General features: G+C 46.2%; 1 protein-coding gene across 1 annotated transcript in view; it reads left to right on the forward strand.

The window, feature by feature from the left end:
• Positions 1-23,841, forward strand: part of LOC139273717 (zinc finger protein 16-like) — a 42,518-nt gene that overhangs the window by 2,939 nt on the left and 15,738 nt on the right. Inside the window, exons 2-4 of the mRNA XM_070890754.1 lie at positions 12,299-12,480; positions 16,040-16,259; positions 19,979-21,083. Coding sequence (XP_070746855.1) covers positions 20,337-21,083 — 747 coding nt within the window. The 5' untranslated portion in view covers positions 12,299-12,480; positions 16,040-16,259; positions 19,979-20,336. The remainder of the gene's footprint in view (positions 1-12,298; positions 12,481-16,039; positions 16,260-19,978; positions 21,084-23,841) is intronic.

Below are 23,841 nucleotides of genomic sequence, written 5' to 3' on the forward strand. Positions count from 1 at the left end.
CCCATTTACTCCTACTCTTTGCTTCCTGTCTGACAACCAGTTCTCAATCCATGTCAGCACACTACCCCCAATCCCATGTGCTTTAACTTTGCACATTAATCTTTTGTGTGGGACCTTGTCGAAAGCCTTCTGAAAGTCCAAATATACCACATCAACTGGTTCTCCCTTGTCCTCAAAAAATTCTAGAAGATTTGTCAAGCATGATTTCCCTTTCACAAGTCCATGTTGACTTGGACCTATCATGTCACCTCTTTCCAAATGCGCTGCTATGACATCCTTAATAATTGATTCCATCATCTTACCCACTACCGCTGTCAGGCTTACCGGTCTATAATTCCCTGTTTCTCCTCTCTCCCTCCTTTTTTAAAAAGTAGGGATACATTGGCTACCCTCCACTCGATAGGAACTGATCCAGAGTCAATGGAATGTTGGAAAATGACTGTCAATGCATCCGCTATTTCCAAGGCCACCTCCTTAAGTACTCTGGGATGCAGTCCATCAGGCCCTGGGGATTTATCGGCCTTCAATCTCATTAATTTGCCCAACACAATTTCCCGACTAATAAGGATTTCCCTCAGTTCCTCCTCCTTACTAGCACCTCTGACCCCTCTTATATCCGGAAGGTTGTTAGTGTCCTCCTTAGTGAATACCGAACCAAAGTACTTGTTCAATTGGTCCGCCATTTCTTTGTTCCCCGTTATGACTTCCCCTGATTCTGACTGCAGGGGACCTTTTTCTCTTTACTAACCTTTTTCTCTTTACATATCTATAGAAACTTTTGCAATCCGTCTTAATGTTCCCTGCAAGCTTCTTCTCGTACTCCATTTTCCCTGCCCTAATCAAACCCTTTGTCCTCCTCTGCTGAGTTCTAAATTTCTCCCAGTCTCCGGGTTCACTGCTATTTCTGGCCAATTTGTATGCCACTTCCTTGGCTTTAATACTATCCCTGATTTCCCTTGATAGCCACGGTTGATCCACCTTCCCTTTTTTAATTTTACGACAGACAGGAATGTACAATTGTTGTAGTTCATCCATGCGGTCTCTAAATGTCTGCCATTGCCCATCCACAGTCAACCCCTTAAGTATCATTCGCCAATCAATCCTTGCTAATTCACACCTCATACCTTCAAAGTTACCCTTCTTTAAGTTCTGGACCATGGTCTCTGAATTAACTGTTTCAATCTCCATCCTAATGCAGAATTCCACCATATTATGGTCACTCTTCCCCAAGGGGCCTCGCACAACGAGATTGCTAATTAATCCTCTCTCATTACACAACACCCAGTCTAAGATGGCCTCCCCTCTAGTTGGTTCCTCGACATATTGGTCTAGAAAACATCCCTTATGCACTCCAGGAAATCCTCCTCCACTGTATTGCTTCCAGTTTGGTTAGCCCAATCTATGTGCATATTAAAGTCACCCATTATAACTGCTGCACCCTTATTGCATGCTCCCCTAATTTCCTGTTTGATGCCCTCCCCAACATTACTACTACTGTTTGGAGGTCTGTACACAACTCCCACTAACGTTTTTTGCCCTTTGGTGTTCTGCAGTTCTACCCATATAGATTCCACATCATCCAAGCTAATGTCCATTCTAACTATTGCATTAATCTCTTCTTTAACCAGCAATGCTACCCCACCTCCTTTTCCTTTTATTGTACCCTTCCTGAATGTTGAATACCCCTGGATGTTGAGTTCCCAGCCCTGATCATCCTGGAGCCACGTCTCCGTAATCCCAATCACATCATATTTGTTAACATCTATTTGCACAGTTAATTCATCCACCTTATTACGGATACTCCTTGCATTAAGGCACAAAGCCTTCAGGCTTGTTTTTTTAACACCCTTTTTCCTTTTAGAATTTTGCTGTACAGTGGCCCTTTTTGTTTTTTGTCTTGGGTTTCTCTGCCCTCCACTTTTCCTCATCTCCTTTCTGTCTTTTGCTTTTGTCTTCTTTTTGTTTCCCTCTGTCTCCCTGCATTGATTCCCATCCCCCTGCCATATTAGTTTAACTCCTCCCCAACAGCACTAGCAAACATTCCCCCTAGGACATTGGTTCCGGTCCTGCCCAGGTGCAGACCGTCCGCTTTGTACTGGTCCCACCTCCCCCAGAACCGGTTCCAATGCCCCAGGAATTTGAATCCCTCCCTGCTGCACCACTGCTCAAGCCATGTATTCATCTGCGCTATCCTGCGATTCCTACTCTGACTAGCACGTGGCACTGGTAGCAATCCCGAGATTACTACTTTTGAGGTCCTACTTTTTAATTTAGCTCCTAGCTCCTTAAATTCGTTTCGTAGGACCTCATCCCTTTTTTTTTTACCTATGTCGTTGGTACCAATGTGCACCATGACAACTGGCTGTTCTCCCTCCTTTTTTCGAATGTCCTGCACCCGCTCAGAGACATCCTTGACCCTTGCACCAGGGAGGCAACATACCATCCTGGAGTCTCGGTTGCGGCCGCAGAAACGCCTATCTATTCCCCTTACAATTGAATCCCCTATCACTATCGCTCTCCCACTCTTCTTCCTCCCCTCCTGTTCAACAGAGCCAGCCACGGTGCAATGAACTTGGCTGCTGCTGCCCTCCCCTGATGAGTCATCCCCCTCAACAGTACTCAAAGCAGTGTATCTGTTTTGCAGGGGGATGACCACAGGGGACCCCTGCACTACCTTCCTTGCACTGTTCTTCCTGCTGGTCTTCCATTCCCTATCTGGCTGTGGACCCTTCACCTGCGGTAAGACCAACTCGCTACACGTGCTACTCACGTCATTCTCAGCATCGTGGATGCTCCAGAGTGAATCCACCCTCAGCTCCAACTCCGCAATGCGGTCCGTCAGGAGCTGGAGGCGAACACACTTCCCGCACACGTCGTCGTCAGGAACACTGGAGTCGTCCCTGAGTTCCCACATGGTACAGGAGGAGCATAACACACGACCGAGCTGTCCTGTCATGATTTAACCCTTAGATAGGCAACAACAATGCTAAAGTTTACTTACTGTTATAGAAGAGAAGAAAGAAAAACTACTCACCAATCACCAGCCAATCACTTACCCCCTTGGCTGTGACATCACCTTTCTGTTTCTTTCTACTTCTTTTTTGCCTTCTCCCTGTAGCTGCACAAGTACGCCTCTCGCTGCCGCTGGGCCTCTTATAGGCCTCTTATAGGCCTCCGACCCCGGACTCGCGCCTCACCAACTGCCGCCGAATCTCGTGGGGTAGCGTTGCTGGTTAAAGAGTAGATTAATGCAATAGAGTAAGGAAGGACATTAGCTTGGATGATTTGGAATCTATAATGGGTAGAGCTGTGGAACACCAAAGGGCAGAAAACGCTAGTGGGAGTTGTGTATGGACCACCAAACGTTATCGTGAGGTTGGGGATGGCATCAAACAGGAAATTAGGGATGTGTGCAATAAAGGTACAGCAGTTATCATGGGTGACTTTAATCTACATATAGATTGGGCTAACCAAACTGGTAGCAATATGGTGGAGGAGGATTCCCTGGAGTGTATAAGGGATGGTTTTCTAGACCAATATATCAAGAGCCAACTAGAGAGCTGGCCATCCTGGACTGGGTGATGTGTAATGTGTAAAGGGACGGTCTGTGTATGGAGATGTAAAACAAGGAAACGGTGTCTGTGTGTGATAGAGACACAGCCATGTGGTCACAGTCAGAACAATGCACAGATATCCTGGTTATGGTTTGAGCAGGGTCAGATCATGAATGTAGTAAACATAAATATCACTAGTGTAGCCGCAGCTTGTTAGAACAGACCTGGGGAGCAGAGAGCTCTGAATCCACTGTATTATCCCCGTTCTCCGGATCAGGTAACTATACTGTCTGTATTTTGCAGTGCTGTTAATAACATCAGTAAAAGACAATCTATTATGAGCTTGATTATCTTCTGTCTGAAACCACAAGATTAAATATTTAGAGACAATAAGATGAACAAGTAAACACATCATGGCCCAATACTCCAGCTTTTTATTCACAGGAGAAAATTGTTTATCTAACTCCTCGAGTGGACAGAATAAAGAAAGATCCAAACTCTAAAAGCCCCTCGATGCATTTGTAAATATCTTTCAAATTCTGACAGATATCAATTGTCAGTATACGATCCATTCAAGTCAATGGAAGACGAGAGAGGAGTTGGGGTGAGGGGGTTGGAGAGTAGGAGTGAATGAGGAGTTGGGGTGAGGGGGGGTTGGAGAGTAGGGGTGAATGAGGAGTTGGGGTGAAGGGTTCACTGCTCATGAATGGACTGTTGAACTATAATGGGGTTTGTTTTCTCTTTACAATGTTTTGAGTTGTGTGTTTAACTGAAGTCAGACACAGAGCTGCAGTTACTCGCGGGCACTGGGCTGTTTCTAGTGAATGAATGTGGAAAGTGTTAGTGGGGAATAGATTTGTGTGGGATCATTCTGTGCTGAACACATTGCTGGGCTGCGAGTTTTTTATTCGATCATGGGATGTGGGTGTCACTGGCAAGGCCAACATTTATTGCCCATCACTAATTGCCCTTGAGAAGATGGTGGTAAGCCACCTTCATGAACCGCTGTAGTCCGTGTGGTGAAGGTACTCCCACAGTGCTGTTAGGGAGGGAGTTCCAGGAATTTGACCCAGCAACAATCAAGGAATGGCAATATACTTCCAAATCAGGATGGTGTGTGACTTGGAGGGGAACGTGGAGGTGGTGGTGTTCCCACGTGCTTGCTGCCCTTGTCCTTCTAGGTGGTAGAGTTCGCGGGTTTGGGAGGTGCTGCTGAAGAAGCCTTGGCGAGTTGCTGCAGTGTATCTTGTAGATGGTACACACTGCAGCCACGTTGCGCCGGTGGTGGAGGGAGTGGATGTTTAAAGTGGTGGATGGGGTGTCAATCAAGCGGGCTGCTTTGTCCTGGATGGTGTTGAGCTTCATTCATCCAGGCAAGTGGAGAGAATTCCATCACACTCCTGACTTATGCCTTGTAGATGATGGAGAGGCTTTGGGGAGTCAGGAGGTGAGACACTCACTGCAGAATACTCAGCCTCTGACCTGCTCTTGTTGTCACAGTATTTATGTGGCTGATCCAGTTAAGTTTCTGGTCAATGGTGACCCCCAGGATGTTAATGGTAGAGGATTCGGCGAGGGTAATGCCATTGAATGTTAAGGGGCGGTGGTTAGACTCTCGCTTGTTGGAGATAGTCATTGCCTGGCACTTGTGTGGCACAAATTTTATTTGCCACATATCAGCCCAAACCTGAATGTTGTCCAGGTCTTGCTGTATGCGGGCATGGACTGCTCCATTATCTGAGGAGTTGCGAATGGAACTGAACACTCTGCAGTCATCAGCAAACATCCCCACTTCTGACCTTATGATGGAAGGAAGGTCATTGATGAAACAACTGATGATGGTTGGGCCTAGGACACTGCCCTGAGGAACTCCTGCAGCGATGTCCTGGGGCTGTGATGATTGACCTCCAACCACCACAACCATCTTTCTTCGTACTAGGTATGACTCCAGCCAGTGGAAAATGTTTCCCCTGATTCCCATTGACTTCAGTTTTACTAGGGCTCCTTGATGCCACACTCGGTCAAATGCCTTGATGTCGAGGGCAGTCACTCTCACCTCACCTTTGGAATTCAGCTCTTTTGTCCATGTTTGGACCAAGGCTGTAATGAGGTCTGGAACTGAGTGGTCTTGGCAGAACCCAAACTGAGTATCAGTGAGCAGGTTGTTGCTGAGTAAGTGCTGCTTGATAGAACTGTTGACACCTTCCATCACTTTGCTGATGATTGAGAGTAAACTGATGGGGGCGGTAATTGGCTGGATTGGATTTGTCCTTTTTGTGGACCAGACATACCTGAGCAGTTTTCTATATGTTGGGTAAATGCCAGTGTTGTAGCTGTACTGGAACAGCTTGGCTAGAGTTGCAGCTCGTTCTGGAGCACGTCTTCAACACAACAGCCGGGATGTTGTCGGGGCCCATAACCTTTGCTGTATCAGTGCATTCAGCCGTTTCTTGATATCGTGGTGAATCGAATTGGCTGAAGACTGGCTTCTGTGATGGTGGGGACCTCAGGAGGAAGCCGATATGGATCACTTGACACTTCTGGCTGAAGATGGTTGTAAACACTTCAGCCTTTTTTCTTTTGCACTTATTTGCTAGGCTCCGCCATCATTGAGGATGGGGATATTCATGGAGCCTCCTCCTCCCGTTAACTGTTTAATGGACCACCACCATTCACGACTGGATGTGGCAGGATTAGAGCTTTTATCTGATCCGATGGTTATGGGATTGCTTAGCCTTGTCTATAGTATGCTGCTTCTGCTTTTTAGCATGCATGTAGTCCTGTGTTGCAGCTTCCCCAGGTTGGCACCTTATTTTCAGGTGTGCCTGGTGCTGTTCCTGGCATGCTCTTCTACACTCTTCATTGAACCAGGGTTGGTCCCCAGGCTTTATAGTAATGGTAGAGTGAGGGATATGCCGGGCCTTGAGGTTACAGATTGTGATGGAATACAATTCTGCTGCTGCTGATGGCCCACAGCGCCTCATGGATGCCCAGTTTTGAACTGCTAGATATGTTTTGCATCTATCCCATTTAGCACGGTGGTAGTGCCACACAACACAATGGAGGGTGTCCTCCGTATCAAGACGGGACTTCATCTCCACAATGACTCTGCAGTGGTCGCTGCTACCAGTGCTGTCATGGACAGATGCATCTGCAACAAGTAGATTGGTAAGGACGACATCAAGTAGGTTTTTCCTCTCGAGTTGGTTCTCACCATCTGCTGCAGGCCCAGTCGAGCAGTTATGTCCTTCAGGACTCGGCCAGCAGTGGTGCTACCGAGCCACTCGATGATGGACATTGAAGTCCCTCACCCAGAGTACATTCTGTGACCTTGCTACTCTCAGTGCCTCTTCCACGTGGTGTTCAACATGGAGGAGTACCGATTCATCAGCTGAGGGAGGGCGGTAGGTGGTAATCAGCAGGATATTTCCTTATCCATGCTTGACCTGAAGCCATGAGACTTCATGGGGTCCGGAGTTTTACCTATTACTGATGTCAAACTGATGGGCCTATAGCTACCCGGGTCTGCATTGTCACCTTTTTTAAAAATGGGGAATACATTAGTCTCCTTCCAATCTGTAGGAACCATTCCAGAGTGCAGTGAGCAATTAAAAATACAGGCAATTACCGATAATTAATCCTTGCCCGTCAGCTTGGTCCACTTGAACCCAGATCACTTCAGCTGTGCCTAATGAGGCAATATCAAGTCTCTCTAGCTGTTCGATTCTCACTGATTGAAATAGCAACCCCAGCTCCCCTTTGACCTACACTATCCTTTCTCAAACCATTGTAGACCTTTAGGTGAATGTCTGCCATCATTGTCATCTAGTCATGTCTCAGAAATACACAATACGTCTAAATTCTCCAACACAGCACAGGATTACAATTCTAACAATTTGCTTCCAACACTCCTTGCATTTACATAAAGGCAATTTAAAGGTCTCCCATCTATTTCTTAGTTATTAATTCTTGCTTGCTTCCTAACTGGTTTAACTTCATGCTTTGCTTCTATGTAATTATCACGTGCAATAAGGCTAACTTTGAACTTATCTACACTATCCCCTTGCTGAACTCTGGGATAATTCAGCACCCTCTGCCAACCTTTTAGCTCCCAAGAAGTTAAGATGGAGGTTGTCTCTCCTAAACAACTTGCCTCGTCCAGCGAAAACCTCCCAATTATTGATGAAGTGAAGCTGCTTCTTTTTGCAGAGGTCCTGAAACCAGATGTTGAATCCCAAGGTTTTGGCTATTTCTCTCCATCGATCGGGACATGACTGGTAACGTAGAAACATAGAAAATAAGTGCAGGAGTAGGCCATTCGGCCCTTCGAGCCTGCACCACCATTCAATAAGATCATGGCTGATCATTCACCTCAGTACCCCTTTCCCCCCCTCAGCCCGGAGACTACTACCCTTGCATCCCTTTGCTGAAGGACATTTATGAGACTTTTGTAGGAATCCTGCATCACAAATGGACTTCTATCCATGATATCATTATTTCCAATATGTAAACCTACTAAATATCTTGGCACTCACCTTTCATTAGTTCTTCCACACGGTGCTGGAGATCAGTTACCTTGGTCTCTGGAAAACAGAAGACTGCTCTTGACAGAGCCTTACCTCTACATAGGCTGCTGCCTGTGTGCCTGATGGTGGAGTCCCCAATGAGGATTGCCCATTGCCTCTTGCTCTTGCTCTGGCTGTTCAAACAATGTCCTCTTGGACTTTTCAGCCTTCCTCTTACCTTTTCCAAGATGCTGATATTAGGATTGAGGTTCGGTATCACTGGTGCTGACCTCACTGCCTGTCGTGTTCTCCAAATCACAAAGCGGGGCATACCGGTTTGAAGTAATAAGAGAATCCAAAGAAACTGTCCCTTTAAATGGGCACAGAGACTCTCTCCCTTTAAACAGGCACAGAAACTATGTGAAACTAAGAAAGAAGCATTATTGGCCAACTAAAAGTAAACCAGATGCTGGAGCCTGTAAGTAGCGCTCCACCAGCCGACATGCTACTGAAGCCCGACTGCTATCATCATCAGTGCCAGGCACAGGACCCAGGGGCGAGGGACAATTTTTGGTCCGGGGTGCTGTTCATGGTGATGACGTCAGCATCACGGAGCACAGCAGAGCGGGGTGCAACGTCTTACCGTCGCTGCAAAACTCCCGGCAAATTTAGCGGAAAGTGCTGTTCTCACCGCGCCCAGTCGCAAACTCATTTGCACCCATTATCGCCAGCTGGGAGTGTTAATGGGAGATACAAAGTAGCAAAATTTCACCCTCTCTCCCTTTAAACAGGCACAGGGATACTGCAAATTTAAACAAACGCAGATACACTTCCCCTTTAAACATGTACAGAGACACTGCCCATTTAAACAGGGACACTGCACCTTTGTGAGTCTCAGAGACACTGCCTCTTTAAACAGGCAGTGACACCCTCAAAGCCACCTTGAACAAGTGCATCATCATCATCATAGGCAGTCCCTCAAAATCGAGGAAGACTTGCTTCCACTCTAAAAGTGAGTTCTTAGATGACTGAACAGTCTAATATGGGTATTACAGTCTCTGTCACAGGTGGGACAGACAGTCGTTGAAGGAATGGGTGGGTGGGACTGGTTTGCCGCACGTTCTTTCCGCTGCCCGAGTTTGTTTTCTGCATGCTCTCGGCGACGAGACTCGAGGTGTTCAGCACCCTCCCGGATGCACTTCTTCCACTTAGGATGGTCTTTGGCCAGAGACTCCCAGGTGTCGGTGGGGATGTTCCATTTTATCATGGAGGCTTTGAGGGTGTTACTGAATTGCTTCCTCTGCCCACCTGAGGCTCGCTTGCCATGTAGGAGTTCTGAGTAGAGCGCTTGCTTTGGGAGTCTTGTGTCAGGCATGTGAACGATGTGGCCCACGCAGCAGAGCTGGTTGAGTGTGGTTAGTGCTTCGATGCTGAAGATGTTGGCCTGATCGAGGACGCTAACGTTGGTGTGTCTGTCCTTCCAGGGGATTTGTAGGATCTTGCGGAGACATCGTTGGTGGTAATTCTCCAGCGATTTGAGATGTCTACTGAATACGGTCCACGTCTCAGCCATACAGGAGGGCAGGTATCACTATGGCCCTGTAGATCATGAGCTTGGTGGCAGATTTGAGGGCATGATCTTCGAACACTCTTTTCCTCAGGCACTCGAAGGCTGCGCTGGCGCACTGAAGGCGGTGTTGAATCTCGTTGTCGGTGTCTGCCCTTGCTTCTAATAGGCTCCCGAGGTATGGAAAGTAAGTGGTCCATGTTGTCCAGGGCCGCACCATAGATCTTGATGACTGGGGGGGGGGCGGGGAGGGGCAGTGCTGTGTGGTGGGGTCACGTTGGTGGAGGACCTTTGTCTTACGGATGTTTCGTGTCAGGCCTATGCTTTCGTAGGCCTCAGTGAAGATGTTGACTATGACTTGGAGTTCAGTCTCTGAATGTGTGCCGATGCAGAAGAAGTGCAACATCCCCCACCGACACCTGGGAATCCCTGGCCCAAGACCGCCCTAAGTGGAGGAAAGGCATCCGGGAAGACGCTGAGCACCTCGAGTCTCTTCGCCGGGAGCAAGCTGAAGCCAAGAGTCGACAGTGACACCCGTTCCTTCAAACACCATCTGTTCCCACCTGTGACAGAGACTGTAAGTCCCGCATTGGACTCTTCAGTCACCTGAGAACTCATTTTTAATGTGGAAGCAAGTCATCCTCGACTCTGAGGGACTGCCTCAGAAGAGAAGCCCCAGCCCCTTTAAACAGGCACAGTGACCCTGCCCCTTTAAACAGGCACAGTGACCCTGCCCCTTTAAACAGGTTCTGCTCACACAATCAGAGAATGGAAGAAGCCCATTTAGCCCGTCGAGCCCGTGCCGGCTCCCAGCTCGTCCCACACTCTCACCCTTTCCCCCGATCTTTGCAAATGTTTTTCTTTCAGATACTTATCCAATTCCCTTTTGGAAGTTGTGATTGAGTCTGCCTCCACCACCCTTTCAGGCCGTGCATTCCAGATCCTAGCCACTCGCTGTGTACAAAAGTTTTTTCTTGCATCGTCTTTGGTTCATTTGCCACTAAGGGTGGGGGGTGGCGGTGTTTGGGGTGTGTTGTGGTCTCTATGAGGGGGTCAGGTTCCCTTCTGACCAACTTGAGCAGTTTCGAATCGCTCCCTCTCTCTTGGGTTCTGTACTCTGGATTTATTTGGGGGTGTGACAAAAGTGCAGGGGACACTGGTTTGATGCAAAGAATGTTGGTTTTATTACAGTCCAGGTAATACAGGCTTATTACTCTAGTAAGAAAATACACAGCCAAACTTACAATCACTCTAATAAAGAACAATACAAGGAAAGGTACAAGGTCAAACTTATAATCACTCTAATAAAGTACCTTACACTCCACATTCAAAGGGGGTTGCAATAAAATTATACCTCCCACCTCCCAATACCTAATTCTAGCTTGGTTAGACTCCAGGGCAGGGACTTATGCTTACCAATCCTTTTGATAGTTAATGGTAGATGGTGATGTTCTTCCTTCCTTCAGGACTTCAAGCCTTCGAGGCTGGAGAAGTTAGTTTTACAACTGTCATGTTGGTTTCGCTCCTTGTCTTGATGAGGTAGTAGCGACCACCCCTCTCCCCCACCAACATCGGTTGAAAACAGTGGCCAGTTATACGATTTCAGTGTTCTAATCTTGCCACCAAATCTCTTCACAATCCTTTGTATAATTTTGGCGGGCTTGGTTCTTCTTTGTAATATTTTGTCAGGCTCGTTAAAGTTGATAATGTCTTGGGTGGGTTGATCTTCGAAAAACTGTTTCCTGATGGAAATATTAGTTTGGTAATTGCAATGTCCTTTTGTGCTTAGTCTTTCGCATACAGGCTGGATTGGGCCTCTTTGTGATGTTTCTGCTGAAAGTGGTTTGTCCAGACCCATGTTGATGGGGAGCTATCTCTGGGTGATACTGTGATGGTAATGTCTCTTGTGGAGAAAGATTTCCAAATACTCATTCTTCCAGACAGGTTAACCCAGTCCTCACACCCAGACAGTCCCAATAATCAAGTGGACTTCTTTAGTTCCCTAGGTCCGCCCACAGGCTTGAATTTGTCTTGTAAAAGTTCATAATTCTATTAAAGTTTGTAGTTTCTTCCATAAGCACTTTGGAGTTCCAAACTTTTCGGTAGATAGTCCCAAATTAAATTTCCTTTCAAATGAGCCCAAATACAGGGAGAGGTGGGGGGGGGGGGGGGGTTCTGGTGAATTTTGCTCTCTGCTGTCTCCTCAGCTTCTCTCTCTACCCTGTCCAGACCCTCATGATTTTGAATACCTCTATCTAATCACCTCTTAACTTTTTCTGCTCCAAGGAGAACAACTCCAGTTTCTTTAGTCGACCCACGTAACTGAAATCCCTCATCTCATGAATCATTCTTGTAAATCTTTTCCGCACCCTCTAAGGCCTTCACATCCTATTGTGCGGTGCCCAGAATTGGACACAATACCCCAGTTGAGGTCGAACCAGTATTTTATAAAGGTTCATCATAACCTCCTTGCTTTTGTACTCTATGATGCCCAGGATCCCGTAAGCTTTATTAACTGATTTCTCAACCAGTCCTGTCACCTTCAGAGATTTGTGCACATATACCCGCAGATCTCACTGTTCATGCACCCCCTTTAGGATTGTACTCTTTCGTTTATTTTGCCTCTTCTCGTTCATTTCATCATGCTTCTCCAATTTTATTTCTTTACTCAGGTTCACGGCCTCATTTTATTTCTTCCTCCGAGCTTCTCAACTTAATCTGGCAGCGTAATGTTGGTGAGTGGTGATTGATTGCCCTGGGAACCAACAGGAAGAGAGGTCAGAGGGCCCAGGGAGCAGCGTGTTCTGCAACCAATCGCGGTGCTTGAGGGTTGGATCCTGAGTCAGCCAGTCAGGTGAGTCTGTGTGAACCCCTGTTAAACAATTTATCTTTTAAAAGTTAGATCACAATTTCTTTTCTCAACAAAACAGTTTAACATTTGTCAGTATTTTGGGTCCCTGGAGTTCCTATTATAAGTTTCAGGTACTTCAGTGCCAAGTGGATTAGGTGTTTAAAGGTCATTCAATTCCCTCTTTCCACTTTGCTGTTAGTTAAATGTACAGTGATTGATTTCCTCTCATTATTCATTCATAGTAGTTAAAGTAACATCCTTCCTGTTGGTATTGAGTCACATTCTGTGCTGGGCGAGATAGCTGGTGGCATTAACCTTTAAAATTGTCATCCTTTTGTTCAAATCTCTCCAGGATCTCGCCCCTCCCTATCTCTGCAACCTCCTCCTGCCCACCAACCCTCTTAATTAGGATGGGTTTGTTTTCTTTGAAACAGAGGAGTATGTGGGGAGACCTTAATGAGGTCTATAAAATTTTGAGGGGCCTAGATAGAGCGGATAGGAAGGACCTGTTTCCCTCAGCACAGGGGTCAACCACTAGGGTGTATAGGGTTAAAGTAATTGTGGGGGAGGTTTAGAAGCGATTTGAGGGGAAATTTCTTCACCCAGAAGGTGGTGGGGGTCTGGAACTCACTGCCTGGAAGGGTGGAAGGTTCAGAAACCCTCACCACAGTGCATCCGCGAGACTGAGAACTTTGTAGATAGCATGTTTCAGAGGGTGTTCACCCTGCAGCTTAAGTGAGTGCAGGTATAGGAGGGAATGGGTGACCGCCAGACAGACAAGAAGGACCAGGCAGGTGGGGCAGGAGTCCCCTGACTCGCTAACCGGTTTTCAGTTCCGGATACTGGTGAGCCCGATGTTTGCTCTGGGGAGTGCAACCAATGCCAAGTCCACGGTACCACGGGTTGCTCAGCTGCCGGCAGATTTTAGGGAGCTAGGAAAGCGATTAAAAGCACGACCTCAAAGGTCATAGGGCCCAAGTTTCCACATGATTTGCGCCTGATTTTTAGGAGCAACTGGTGGAGAACGGACTATCTTAGAAATCGCAATTCTCCACATTTTTTTTTCTGCAGTTCTAGTCAGGTAGAACAGTTCTACTTTGGAACAGAATGTTTTTTTCAAAAGGGGGCGTGTCCGGCCACTGACGCCTGATTTCAAAGTTTCCACAGTGAAAACGTACTCCAAACTAAAGTAGAATGGAGCCAGTGAAGATTTTTGTAGAACTGAAAAACCTGTTCTACATATTAAAAAATCAGGCGCAGGTTACAAATTAGGCGCCCAGAACGAGGTGGGGGGGGAAGGGAACTCATTAAATTCTACAATAAATCCTTATTTATACTTCTACAAATATTATACAAATAAATCCAACCTGAATAAACATTTATAAGCCAAGAAAAGATTAAATAAACCATCTTCCTACCTGTGTGAAAGTGCTTCAGCCAGGGAGAATTCTGCAGCCGTTCGTGCCGCCAAGCGGGAGGGGGTGGGGGGGGGGTAGAAAGCCGTTCGTGTTGCTGAGCGGGAGGAGGAGTGGGGGGGGGGAAGAAAGCTGTTCGTGCCGCTGAGCGGGAGGAGGAGGGGGGGAAGAAAGCCGTTTGTGCCGCTGAGCGGGAGAGGGAGAGAGAGGGGTATGGAGGGAGAGAGGGAGAGAGGGAGGGGGGGGGAAGGAAGAGAGGGAGGGAGAAAGGGAGGGAGGGGGGAGGTCAGGTCGGATCGGATCCAGTCTGGGAGCGGGAGTCGGGCCCAGTGTGGGGGGGAACGGGAGCGCGGGTCGGGTTGGGTCCAGTCGGGGTGGGGGGGAGCGGGAACAGGAGCGCGGGTCGGGTCAGTCGGGGGGTTGGGGGAGCGGGTGTCGGGTCGGGGGGGGGAGTAGGAGATGGCCGTGGGAGGAGCCTTATTCACGCAGCCCCAGTGAGGCCATTCAGCCAGGGCTAGGGGCTGCGTGCTTCGGGCCCCTCCCACACAGTTCGGCACCTGGAGCTACTGCACTTGTGTGCCCACTGTAGCGCACATGTGCAGAGGTCCCGGCACTGTTTTCAGTGCAGGGACCTGGCTCCGCCCCCCCCATAACTCGTGCTGGCTGCGCCGAGGGCCAGAAGACCTGCAGGTAGATGGAGAATACCGAGGATTTTTTTAGGCGCCGTTTTAGGCGCGAAAAACGGGCGCCCAGCTCAGAGGGGCGCCCGTTTTTTTTCTTGTGGAAACTTGGGCCCATAATCTCTTGATTACTCCTGGTGCCACGTACTAGTGAGTACAGAAATAGGAAGATAGAACAGATGAATGCACAGCTGGAGAGATAGTACAGGCGGGAAGCCTTTAGATTCCTGAGACTTTGGGACTATTTCTGGAGGAGGTGGGACCTGTACGTGTCGGGCGGGTTGCCCCTCAACAGGACCGGGACCGATATCCTCACCGGGGGTTTTGCTAATGTTTGGAAGGCAAAGGAAACAAAGGCGAGAAAATAGACAACAAGGGAGTTTGGCAGTGCTAAATGCCAGTGCCGGTATGTTTCGGTGCGATCACCTCTCATTCTTCTCAACTCCAGAGTGTATAGGCCCATTCTACACACTCTCTAATCATAAGACAGCCCTCTTCAGAAACACTTCAATGCCAGTGCATGGAGTCTAGGAAATGATGGCAAATGAGATGAGGGCACTGATGGACATGTGTGAGTATGATATTGTAGCTATTAGTGAGACATGGCTAAAAGAACTGCAGGAATGGCAGCTCAACATTCCTGGTTACAGCGTTTTAAGACGAGATAGAGAGAAGGATAAAAAAAGGAGGTGGGGGGTCGCAATATTAATTAAAAAAACAATTACAGCTGTGAGGAGGGATGATATGTTAGAGAGGTCATCAAATGAGGCCAAATGGGATGAACTGAGGAACAAAAAATGGGCAATCACACTGCTGGGGTTGTACTATAGACCCCCAAACAGTCAGAGGGAGATAGAAGAGCTAAGCGCAAAAATGTTAGGCCAGTAATACTAGGGGATTTCAACTACCCTAACATTAACTGAGATAGAAGTAGTGTGAAAGGTATAGAGGGAGCAGAATTCTTAAAATGCACTCAGGAGAACTTTTTTAGCCAGGACGTAGCAAGCCCAACAAGAGCGGGGCGGTTCTGGATTTAGTTTTAAGGAATTAAGTTTGGGCAGGTGGAAGAGCATTTTTAGTGCTGGTGATCATAATTCAGTTAGATTTAAAGTAGTTATGGAAAAGGACAAAGATAGACCAGAAATAAAAGTTTTCAATTCAGGAAAAGTTAATTTTACTAAGCTGAGATGTGACTTAGCCAAAGTGGACTGGAAACAGCAATTTGAAGGTAAATCAGTGTCAGAGCAGTGGGAGGCATTCAAGGAGGAGATAGTGAGGGTTCAGAGCAAGTATGTTCCGTTAAGAAAAAAAGGTGGGACTAATAAATCTAGAGCCCCTTGGATGTCAACATAACAAATAGGAGCAGGAGTAGGCCATACAGCCCCTCGAGCCTGCTCCGCATTCAGTAAGAACATCAATCTCAACACCACTTTCCTGCCTGATCTCTATATCCTTTGATTCCCCTAGAGTGCAGCGAAGGTTCACCAGACTGATTCCTGGGATGGCAGGACTGTCATATGAGGAGAGATTGGGTCGACTGGCCTGTATTCACTAGAGTTGAGAAGAACGAGAGGGGATTTCATTGAAACGTATAAAATTTTGACTGCGTTAGATAAACTGGATGCGGGGAGGATGTTTCCCATGGCTGGGAAGTCGAGAACAATGGGTCACAGTCTCAGGATACGAGGTAGGAAATTTAGGACTGAGACGAGGAGACATTTTTTCACTCAGAGGGTGGTGAACCTGTGGAATTCTCTTCCACAGAAGGCTGTGGAGGCCAAGTCACTGAATATGTTTAAGAGGGAGATATATAGATTTCTAGAAACCAAAGGCATCAAAGAGTATGGGGAAAAAACGGGGATATGGTATTGAGATAGAGGATCAGCCATGATCATATTAAATGGCAGTGCAGACTCGAAGGGCCGAATGGCCTACTACTGTTCCTATTTTCTACATTTCTATGAGTCCAAAAATCTATATATCTGAGCCTTGAATATACTCAGAGACTCGGCAACCACAGTCCTCTGGGGCAGAGAATTCCAAAGATTTACAACCCACTGAGTGAAGAAATGCCTTCTCATCTCTGTCTTAAATGGCCTACCCCTTATCCTGAGACTGTGCCCCCTAGTTCCATCCAGGGGAATCAACCTCTCAGCATCTACCCTGTCAATCCTCTTCAGAATCTTGTATGTTTCAATGAGATCACCTCTCATTCTTCTAAACTCCAGAGAGTATGGGCCCATTCTACACAATCTCTCATCATAAGACAGCCCTCTCATCCCAGGAATTAATCGTGTACCTTTGTTGCACCGTCTCCAAGGCAAGTATATCCTTCCTTAGATAAGGAGACCAAAACTGTGCACAGTGCGCTAGGTGTGGACTCACCAAGACCCTGTACATTTGTAGCAAGACTTCCTTACTCTTATACTCCACCCCTTGCAATAAAGGACAATGTGCCATTTGCCTTCTTTATTGCTTGCTGTACCTGCATGCTAGCTTTCAGTGTTTCTTGCACGAGGACACCCAAATCTCTCTGAACACCAACATTTAAAAGTTTCTCACCATTTAAAAGATATTCAGTTATTCTAGTCGTCTTACCAAAGTGAACAACCTCACATTTCCCTACATTATACTCCATTTGCCACCTTACTGCCCACTCACATCGTCTATCTATATATCTCTTTGCAGACTCTTGTGCTCCTCACAGCTTACTGTTCCATCTAGTTTTGTATCATCAGAAAACTAAGTTACATTACACTCGGTCCCTTCATCTAGATCATTAAATAGCTGAGGCCCCAGCAATGATCCTTATAGCACCCCACTTGAATAACGGGGATCGTTCTAGGAACTAAGGAATTTTGGAAGATCAAAACCAATGCATCGACTATCTCTGCAGCCATGTCTTTTAGAACCCGAAGATGTAGGCCGTCCGGTCCAGTGATTTGTCAGCTTTTAGTCTCATTCCTCACCCTCATTAGACCCTAGGTTCCCCAACATTGTAGGTATGTTTTATACGTCTTCTACTGATACAAAATATTTGTTTAATGTTTCTGTCATTTCCTTATTCCCCATAATAATTAATAATGTGGAAGTTCCATCAACACACGGACTGCAGTGGCTCAAGATGGTAGCTCACCACCATCTTCTCAAGGGCAATTAGGGGTGGGCAATTAATGCTGGCCTTGCCAGTAACACCCACCTCCCGTGAACAAATACAAAAATAAATAAAAATTCTCCTGTCTCAGCCTCTAAGAGACCAACGTTTATTTTTTCTATTCTACTTTTGCATACTTGAAGAAGCTCTTACAATCTGTTTTTATATTTCTGACTAGTTTTCTCTTGTTTCCCTTTTTATCAATGTTTTGGTCATCCTTTGCTGATTTCTGAAACTCGCAATCCTCAGGCTTACTACTATTCTTTACAACAATATAAGCTTCTTTCAATCCAATGCTATATTTAACTTCTTTAGTTAGCCACAGATGGATCACTTTTCCTGTGGACTTTTGTTTCTCAATGGAATGTATTTTTGTTGAGAATTATATCTTTAAATACTAGCCACTGCTTATCAACTGCTATACCTTTTAATTTATTTTTCCAATCTACCTCAGCCAACTTGCCCTTCAAACCTATGTAATTGGCTTTATTTAAGTTTAAGACTCTAGTTTCAGACTTGGGTAAGTCACACTCAAATATAAGGGGCATACAGGGTAGGATAAAGAAATCAAGACAACCTTATGACAGATACCGAGCGCACAATACTGCAGAACCCCGAGAGGAGTATAGAAAGTGCAGGGGTGAAATTAAAAAGGAAATTAGGAAAGCAAAGAGAGGACATGAAAAAATATAGGCAAGTAAAATCAATGAAAATCCAAAGATGTTTTATAAATATATTAAGAGCAAGAGGTTAGCTAAAGAAAGAGTAGCGCCTATTAGGGACCTGAAAGCAAACGTGTATGGAGGTGGAAGATGTGGGTATGGTTCGAAATGAATACTTTGTGTCTGTTTTCACAAAAGAGAGGAACGAAGCAGACATTGCAATCGGGGACGATGAGTGTGGAATATTAGATGAAATAAACATAATGAGAGGAAGTATTAATGGGTTTAGCATCTTTGAAAGTGGATAAATCCCCAGGCCCGGATGACATATATCCAGGATGTTAAGAGAAGCAAGAGAAGAAATATCAGAGGCTCTGGCCATCAGTTTCCAATCCTCTCTGGCTACAGGTGTGGTGCCGGAGGACAGGAGGACTGCTAATGTGGTACCATTGATTAAAAAGAGAGAAAAGGATAGACCGAGTAATTACAGACCAGTCAGCTTAACCTCGGTGGTGGGAAAATTATTGGAAAAATTTCTAAAGGACCGGATAAATCTTCATTTCGAAAGACACGGATTAATCAAGGACACTCAGCACGGATCTTTTATGGGAAGGTCATGTCTGACTAACTTGATTGAATTTTTTCGAGGAGGTAACCAGGAGCGTCGATGAAGGCATTGCATTTGATGTAGTCTATGTAGATTTTAGCAAAGCTTTTGATAAGGTCGCACGTAGCAGACTGGTCACAAAAGTAAAAGCCCATTGAATCCAATGCAAAGCGGCAAGTTAGATCCAAAATTGGCTGAGGCAGGAAGCAAAGGGTAATGGTCGATGGGTGTTTTTGTGACTGGAAGGCTGTTTCCAGTGGGGTTCTGCAGAGCTCAGTACTAGGTCCCTTGTTTTTTGTGGTATATATCAATGATCTAGAATATAGGGGGTACGATTAAGAAGTTGGCAGATGATACAAAAATTGACCGTGTGATTGATGATGAAGAAGAAAGCTGTAGACTGCACGAAGATATCAATGGACTGGTCAGTGGCAAATGGAATTCACTCTGCAGAAATGTGAGGTAATGCATTTGGGGAGGGCTAACAAAGAAAGGGAATACACATTAAATGGTAGGATACTGAGACGTGTAGAGGAACAGAGGCACCTTGGCGTGCATGCCCACAGATCCCTGAAAGTACCAGGCCAGGTAGATGAGGTGGTTAAGAAGGCATTCGGGATACTTGCCTTTATTACCTGATGCATAGAATATAAGAGCAGGGAGGTTATGCTTGAACTGTATAAAACACTAATTAGGCTACGGTCACCACATTGAAGGAAAGATGTGATTGCACTGGAGAGGGTACAGAGAAGATTTACAAGAATGTTGCCTGGACTGTTAGCTATGAGGAAAGATTGGATAGGCTGGGGTTATTTTCTTTGGAATAGAGGAGGCTGATGGAAGATTGTGTCCGTGCCGGCCGACAATCGGCCAAATGGCCTCCTTCTGTGCTGTAAATTTCTATGATTCTATGAAAACTAGAATTGTCTGTTCTGAATTTCTAACCTGTAGTCAGTGGTGATTTTTGTAAACCCCTTTTACAGGGTATCAGAAGGGGAGGATTTGCAGACAGGAAACTCAAACCAAACATCTTGTCAAGATCAGATAGTCACTCAATTCATCAGGACCTGAATATCGTCGGCCTTTGAATGTGAAAGGAGGAATGTTTGTCTGTTCTGTCTGTGGGAAAAGATTTCAAACAACTGACTGGAAAAGCACCGAGACACACACACTCGAGTGAGAGTGTTCCAGTGCACTGACTGTGGAAAGAGCTTTAACCAGTTACACAGCCTGAAAAAACATCACACCATTCACAGCGGGGAGAAACCGTACACGTGTTCTGTGTGTGGACGAGGCTTCAACTGATCGCCCAACCTGGAGAGAGACAAGGACACCCGCACCATGGAGAAACCGTGGGAATGTGGGGACTGTGGGAAGGGATTCATTTCCCCGTCTGAGCTGGAACTTCATCGACACAGTCACACCGGGGAGAGGCCGTTCACCTGCTCTGAGTGTGGGAAGGAATTCACTTACTCATCTGCCCTTCTGAGACACCAGCAGATTCACACTGGGGAGAGGCCGTTTACCTGCTCTGATTGTGGGAAGGGATTCACTCAGTCATCCAACCTGCTGGCACACCAACAAATTCACACAAGGGAGAGGCCGTTCACCTGCTCTGAGTGTGGGAAGGAATTCACTTACTCATCCAACCTGCTAAGACACCAGCGAGTTCACACTGGGGAAAGGCCATTCACCTGCTCTGATTGTGGGAAGGGATTCACCCAGTTAACCAACCTCACTTCACACCAACTTGTTCACACTGATAATAGACCTTTTAAATGTTCCGACTGTCCGAAGAGCTTTAAAAGCAAAATGGATGTACTGATACACCAGCGCAGTCACACTGGAGAAAGACCATTTACCTGCTCCGTGTGTGGGAAGAGATTCAGTCGTACATGCCACCTGCTGGTACAGCAGCGAGTTCACACTGGGGAGAGACCGTTCACCTGCACTGTGTGTGGGAAGGGATTCACTCAGTCATCCGACCTGCTGATACACCAGCGAGTTCACACTGGGGAGAGGCCATTCACCTGCACCGAATGTGGGAAGGGATTCGCTCAGTCATCCCACCTGCGGACACACCAGCAAGTTCACACTAATAAGAGACCTTTTAAATGTTCTGACTGAAGAGTTTTAAAAGCAAAAAGGATCTGTTGACACACCAGTGAGTTCACACTCAGGAGAGGCCGTTCACCTGCTCCATGTGTGAGAAGAGGTTCATTCAGTCATCCCACCTGCTGAGATGCCATCAAATTCACACATGATTGCAGTGGTCGATTCTGCTGTTAATCCAGGACTAAACCATGTTCATTCTGACCGTTGGGGTTTGTTTCTGCTGCTATTAATAACCACTGTAACCGGGCTGGAGTTTAATATTTTGATATCTGTCGAATAAATCAGCTTTCTTTCAAACAGTATTTGATGTCTCCAAGATAAGATGAAATTACCTGATGTCCTATGACAGACTGTTCCATTTTTGGGCCTTTCCTGCTTTCTATCTCTAGATTATTTCAGTTCTCATACCTTTGGTTACTCTCTGACATGTTCCAGCTTGTGTGATAAAGTGCTTCCTGTCATCACCACTAAATGGCCTAGCTCTAATGTTAAGGTTATGACCTCTTGTTTTGGACTCTCCCACCACAGGAAATAGTTTCTTTATCTACCCTATCATAAAACACCTCAATTAGATCACCCTTTAATCTTCTATATTCAAGGGAATACAAGCCTAGTCTCTACAACCTGCCCTCATATTTTATTAAAGTCATCACTAAGTACAAGGTAGAAACTCTGAACACACAGTTCTAGTTTCTCTGAAACATTCTTTCATCTCTTGTCCCTAAGCTGCAAGTCCCCCGTCCAACGCACTCTCTCCTCGTCACATCCTCTCTGTTTGAAATCCAGATTCAATGCATGCTCTGATATTTTTCCATTTCACTCCTGCAGGTGCTGTGTGATGTTGGGGTTCGGCCCCAGTCACTGTTTGCCCTCAAACAGATACATAATGAGGGGAAATCAATCTCTACCTTTAACTCACAGCGACATGGAAAGAGGGAAGTGAATGATCTTTTCAACACCTGGTCCACTTGGCACTGAAGTGTCTGAAACTCCACTGCCTGTGGAAAGAGCTTTAACCAGTTACACAGCCTGAAAAAACACCAGGGAAACAAAATAGTGACAAATGTTGAATTGTTTGGTTGACAAAAGAAATCTTGCATTAGTTTTTAAACTATAAATTATTCAATGGGTTCACACTGATTCATGTGACTGTCCGACTCAGGTTTCACCCCTCAAGCTCCACGATTGGTTGCAGAACATGCTGCTTCCTGGGCCCTCCGGCCTCTTCCCTGTTGGTTCCCAGGGCAATCAATCACCACTCGCCAACATTATGGGGCTCAGAGGAAGAAAATAAATGAGGCTTTGAAACTGAGATGGGAAATGCAATTAGAGAAACATGATTGAATATATAAAAACTATTTAAAATCAAATGAAATGAATTATAATTAACATGTTCACTTCATGCCAAGTGGGAAACAAGTGATGTCTGGACTGTGCAGGAGTGTTTGCACCTGGTTACACAATGTGTCACTGGCTCTCCACTCCAAATGCAGTTCTTCCAGTTTTGCTGGAGTAAATAAGGAGCAACTGTTTCCATTGGCAGAATGATTGGTCACCGGGTGACACAGATTTAAGGTGATTGGCAAAAGAACTAGAGACAACATGAGGAAACTTTTTTACGCAGCGAGTTGTGATCTGGATTGCACTCAAGATGGCTCAAGTGTCCACCTTCTGCACTGTCCCATTCTATGATTATGGCGGATGTCCATACCCAGAGTGCTCCGCGTGGTGGAATATGCCCTAGCTCCATCAGGTGGGGGGCGGGGGACAGTACTTCCGAGTCCAGTAGGACCAACAGTTTCCCATGTGGGACGGTCAAGGGAGGTGGGTTCCCTTCCCTGAAGGACATTAGTGAACCAGTTGGGTTTTACGACAATCATGGTCACTTTTTCCTAGTGCAAACCCCACAAATGACCAGATTCTTTCAGCTCAATTTCACACCGTGTCTTTATGTTTTTGTGGGTTCTCACACTCCATTTTTCCTGTTTGAAATTCATTTTACAGGGTAGTAAAAGGGGGCGATTTGTGCACTGGAAGCTCAAATCAAACATCACATCAAGATCTGACAGAGTTATTCAATACTCTGACCTGTCGAGACACCAGAAAATTCACACTAGAGAGACGCTGTTCGCCTGCTCAGAGTGTGGGAAGCGATTCACTCGGTCATCTACCCTGCTGAGACACCAGCGAGTTCACACTGATGAGAAGCCTTTTAAATGCCTGGATTGTGGGAAGTGCTATAAAAGTTCCAGGGAACTGATGTGCCATCAACGTGTTCACACTGACTAGTGCTTTCAGGTGGGCTTTTATCCCACCTTACTGTACACCAGCGCACTTACACTGGTGAGAGGCAGTTCACCTGCTGAGTGTGGGCAGAGAGTGTCAGTCATCCAGCCTGCTGACACACCAGCGAGTTCACAAGTGACTGCAGGAGTTGGATTCTGCTGTTAATCAAATCCAGGACTGAATCGTGTTCATTCTGCCTGTTGGGGTTTGTTTCTGCTGATAATACTCCAGTAACTGGACTGGACTTTAATATTTGGGATATAGGTAAATAAATCAGCGTTACTTTCAACACATTGCTGTAGATTTTTGTCTTTCCCACCTGAGTGTTTAGCATCACCTGGCTGGAGGACAATCTGGGGGGGAGGATTGTGCGGTGGGAACAGAACTTCAGCCTGGACAGAGTCCTTCAGGGCCACACTGAGAGGAGCAAACGGCACTTTGGTCT

The sequence above is a fragment of the Pristiophorus japonicus genome, chromosome 9, assembly GCF_044704955.1.
Source record: "Pristiophorus japonicus isolate sPriJap1 chromosome 9, sPriJap1.hap1, whole genome shotgun sequence".
NCBI classification, from domain to species: domain Eukaryota; kingdom Metazoa; phylum Chordata; class Chondrichthyes; family Pristiophoridae; genus Pristiophorus; species Pristiophorus japonicus.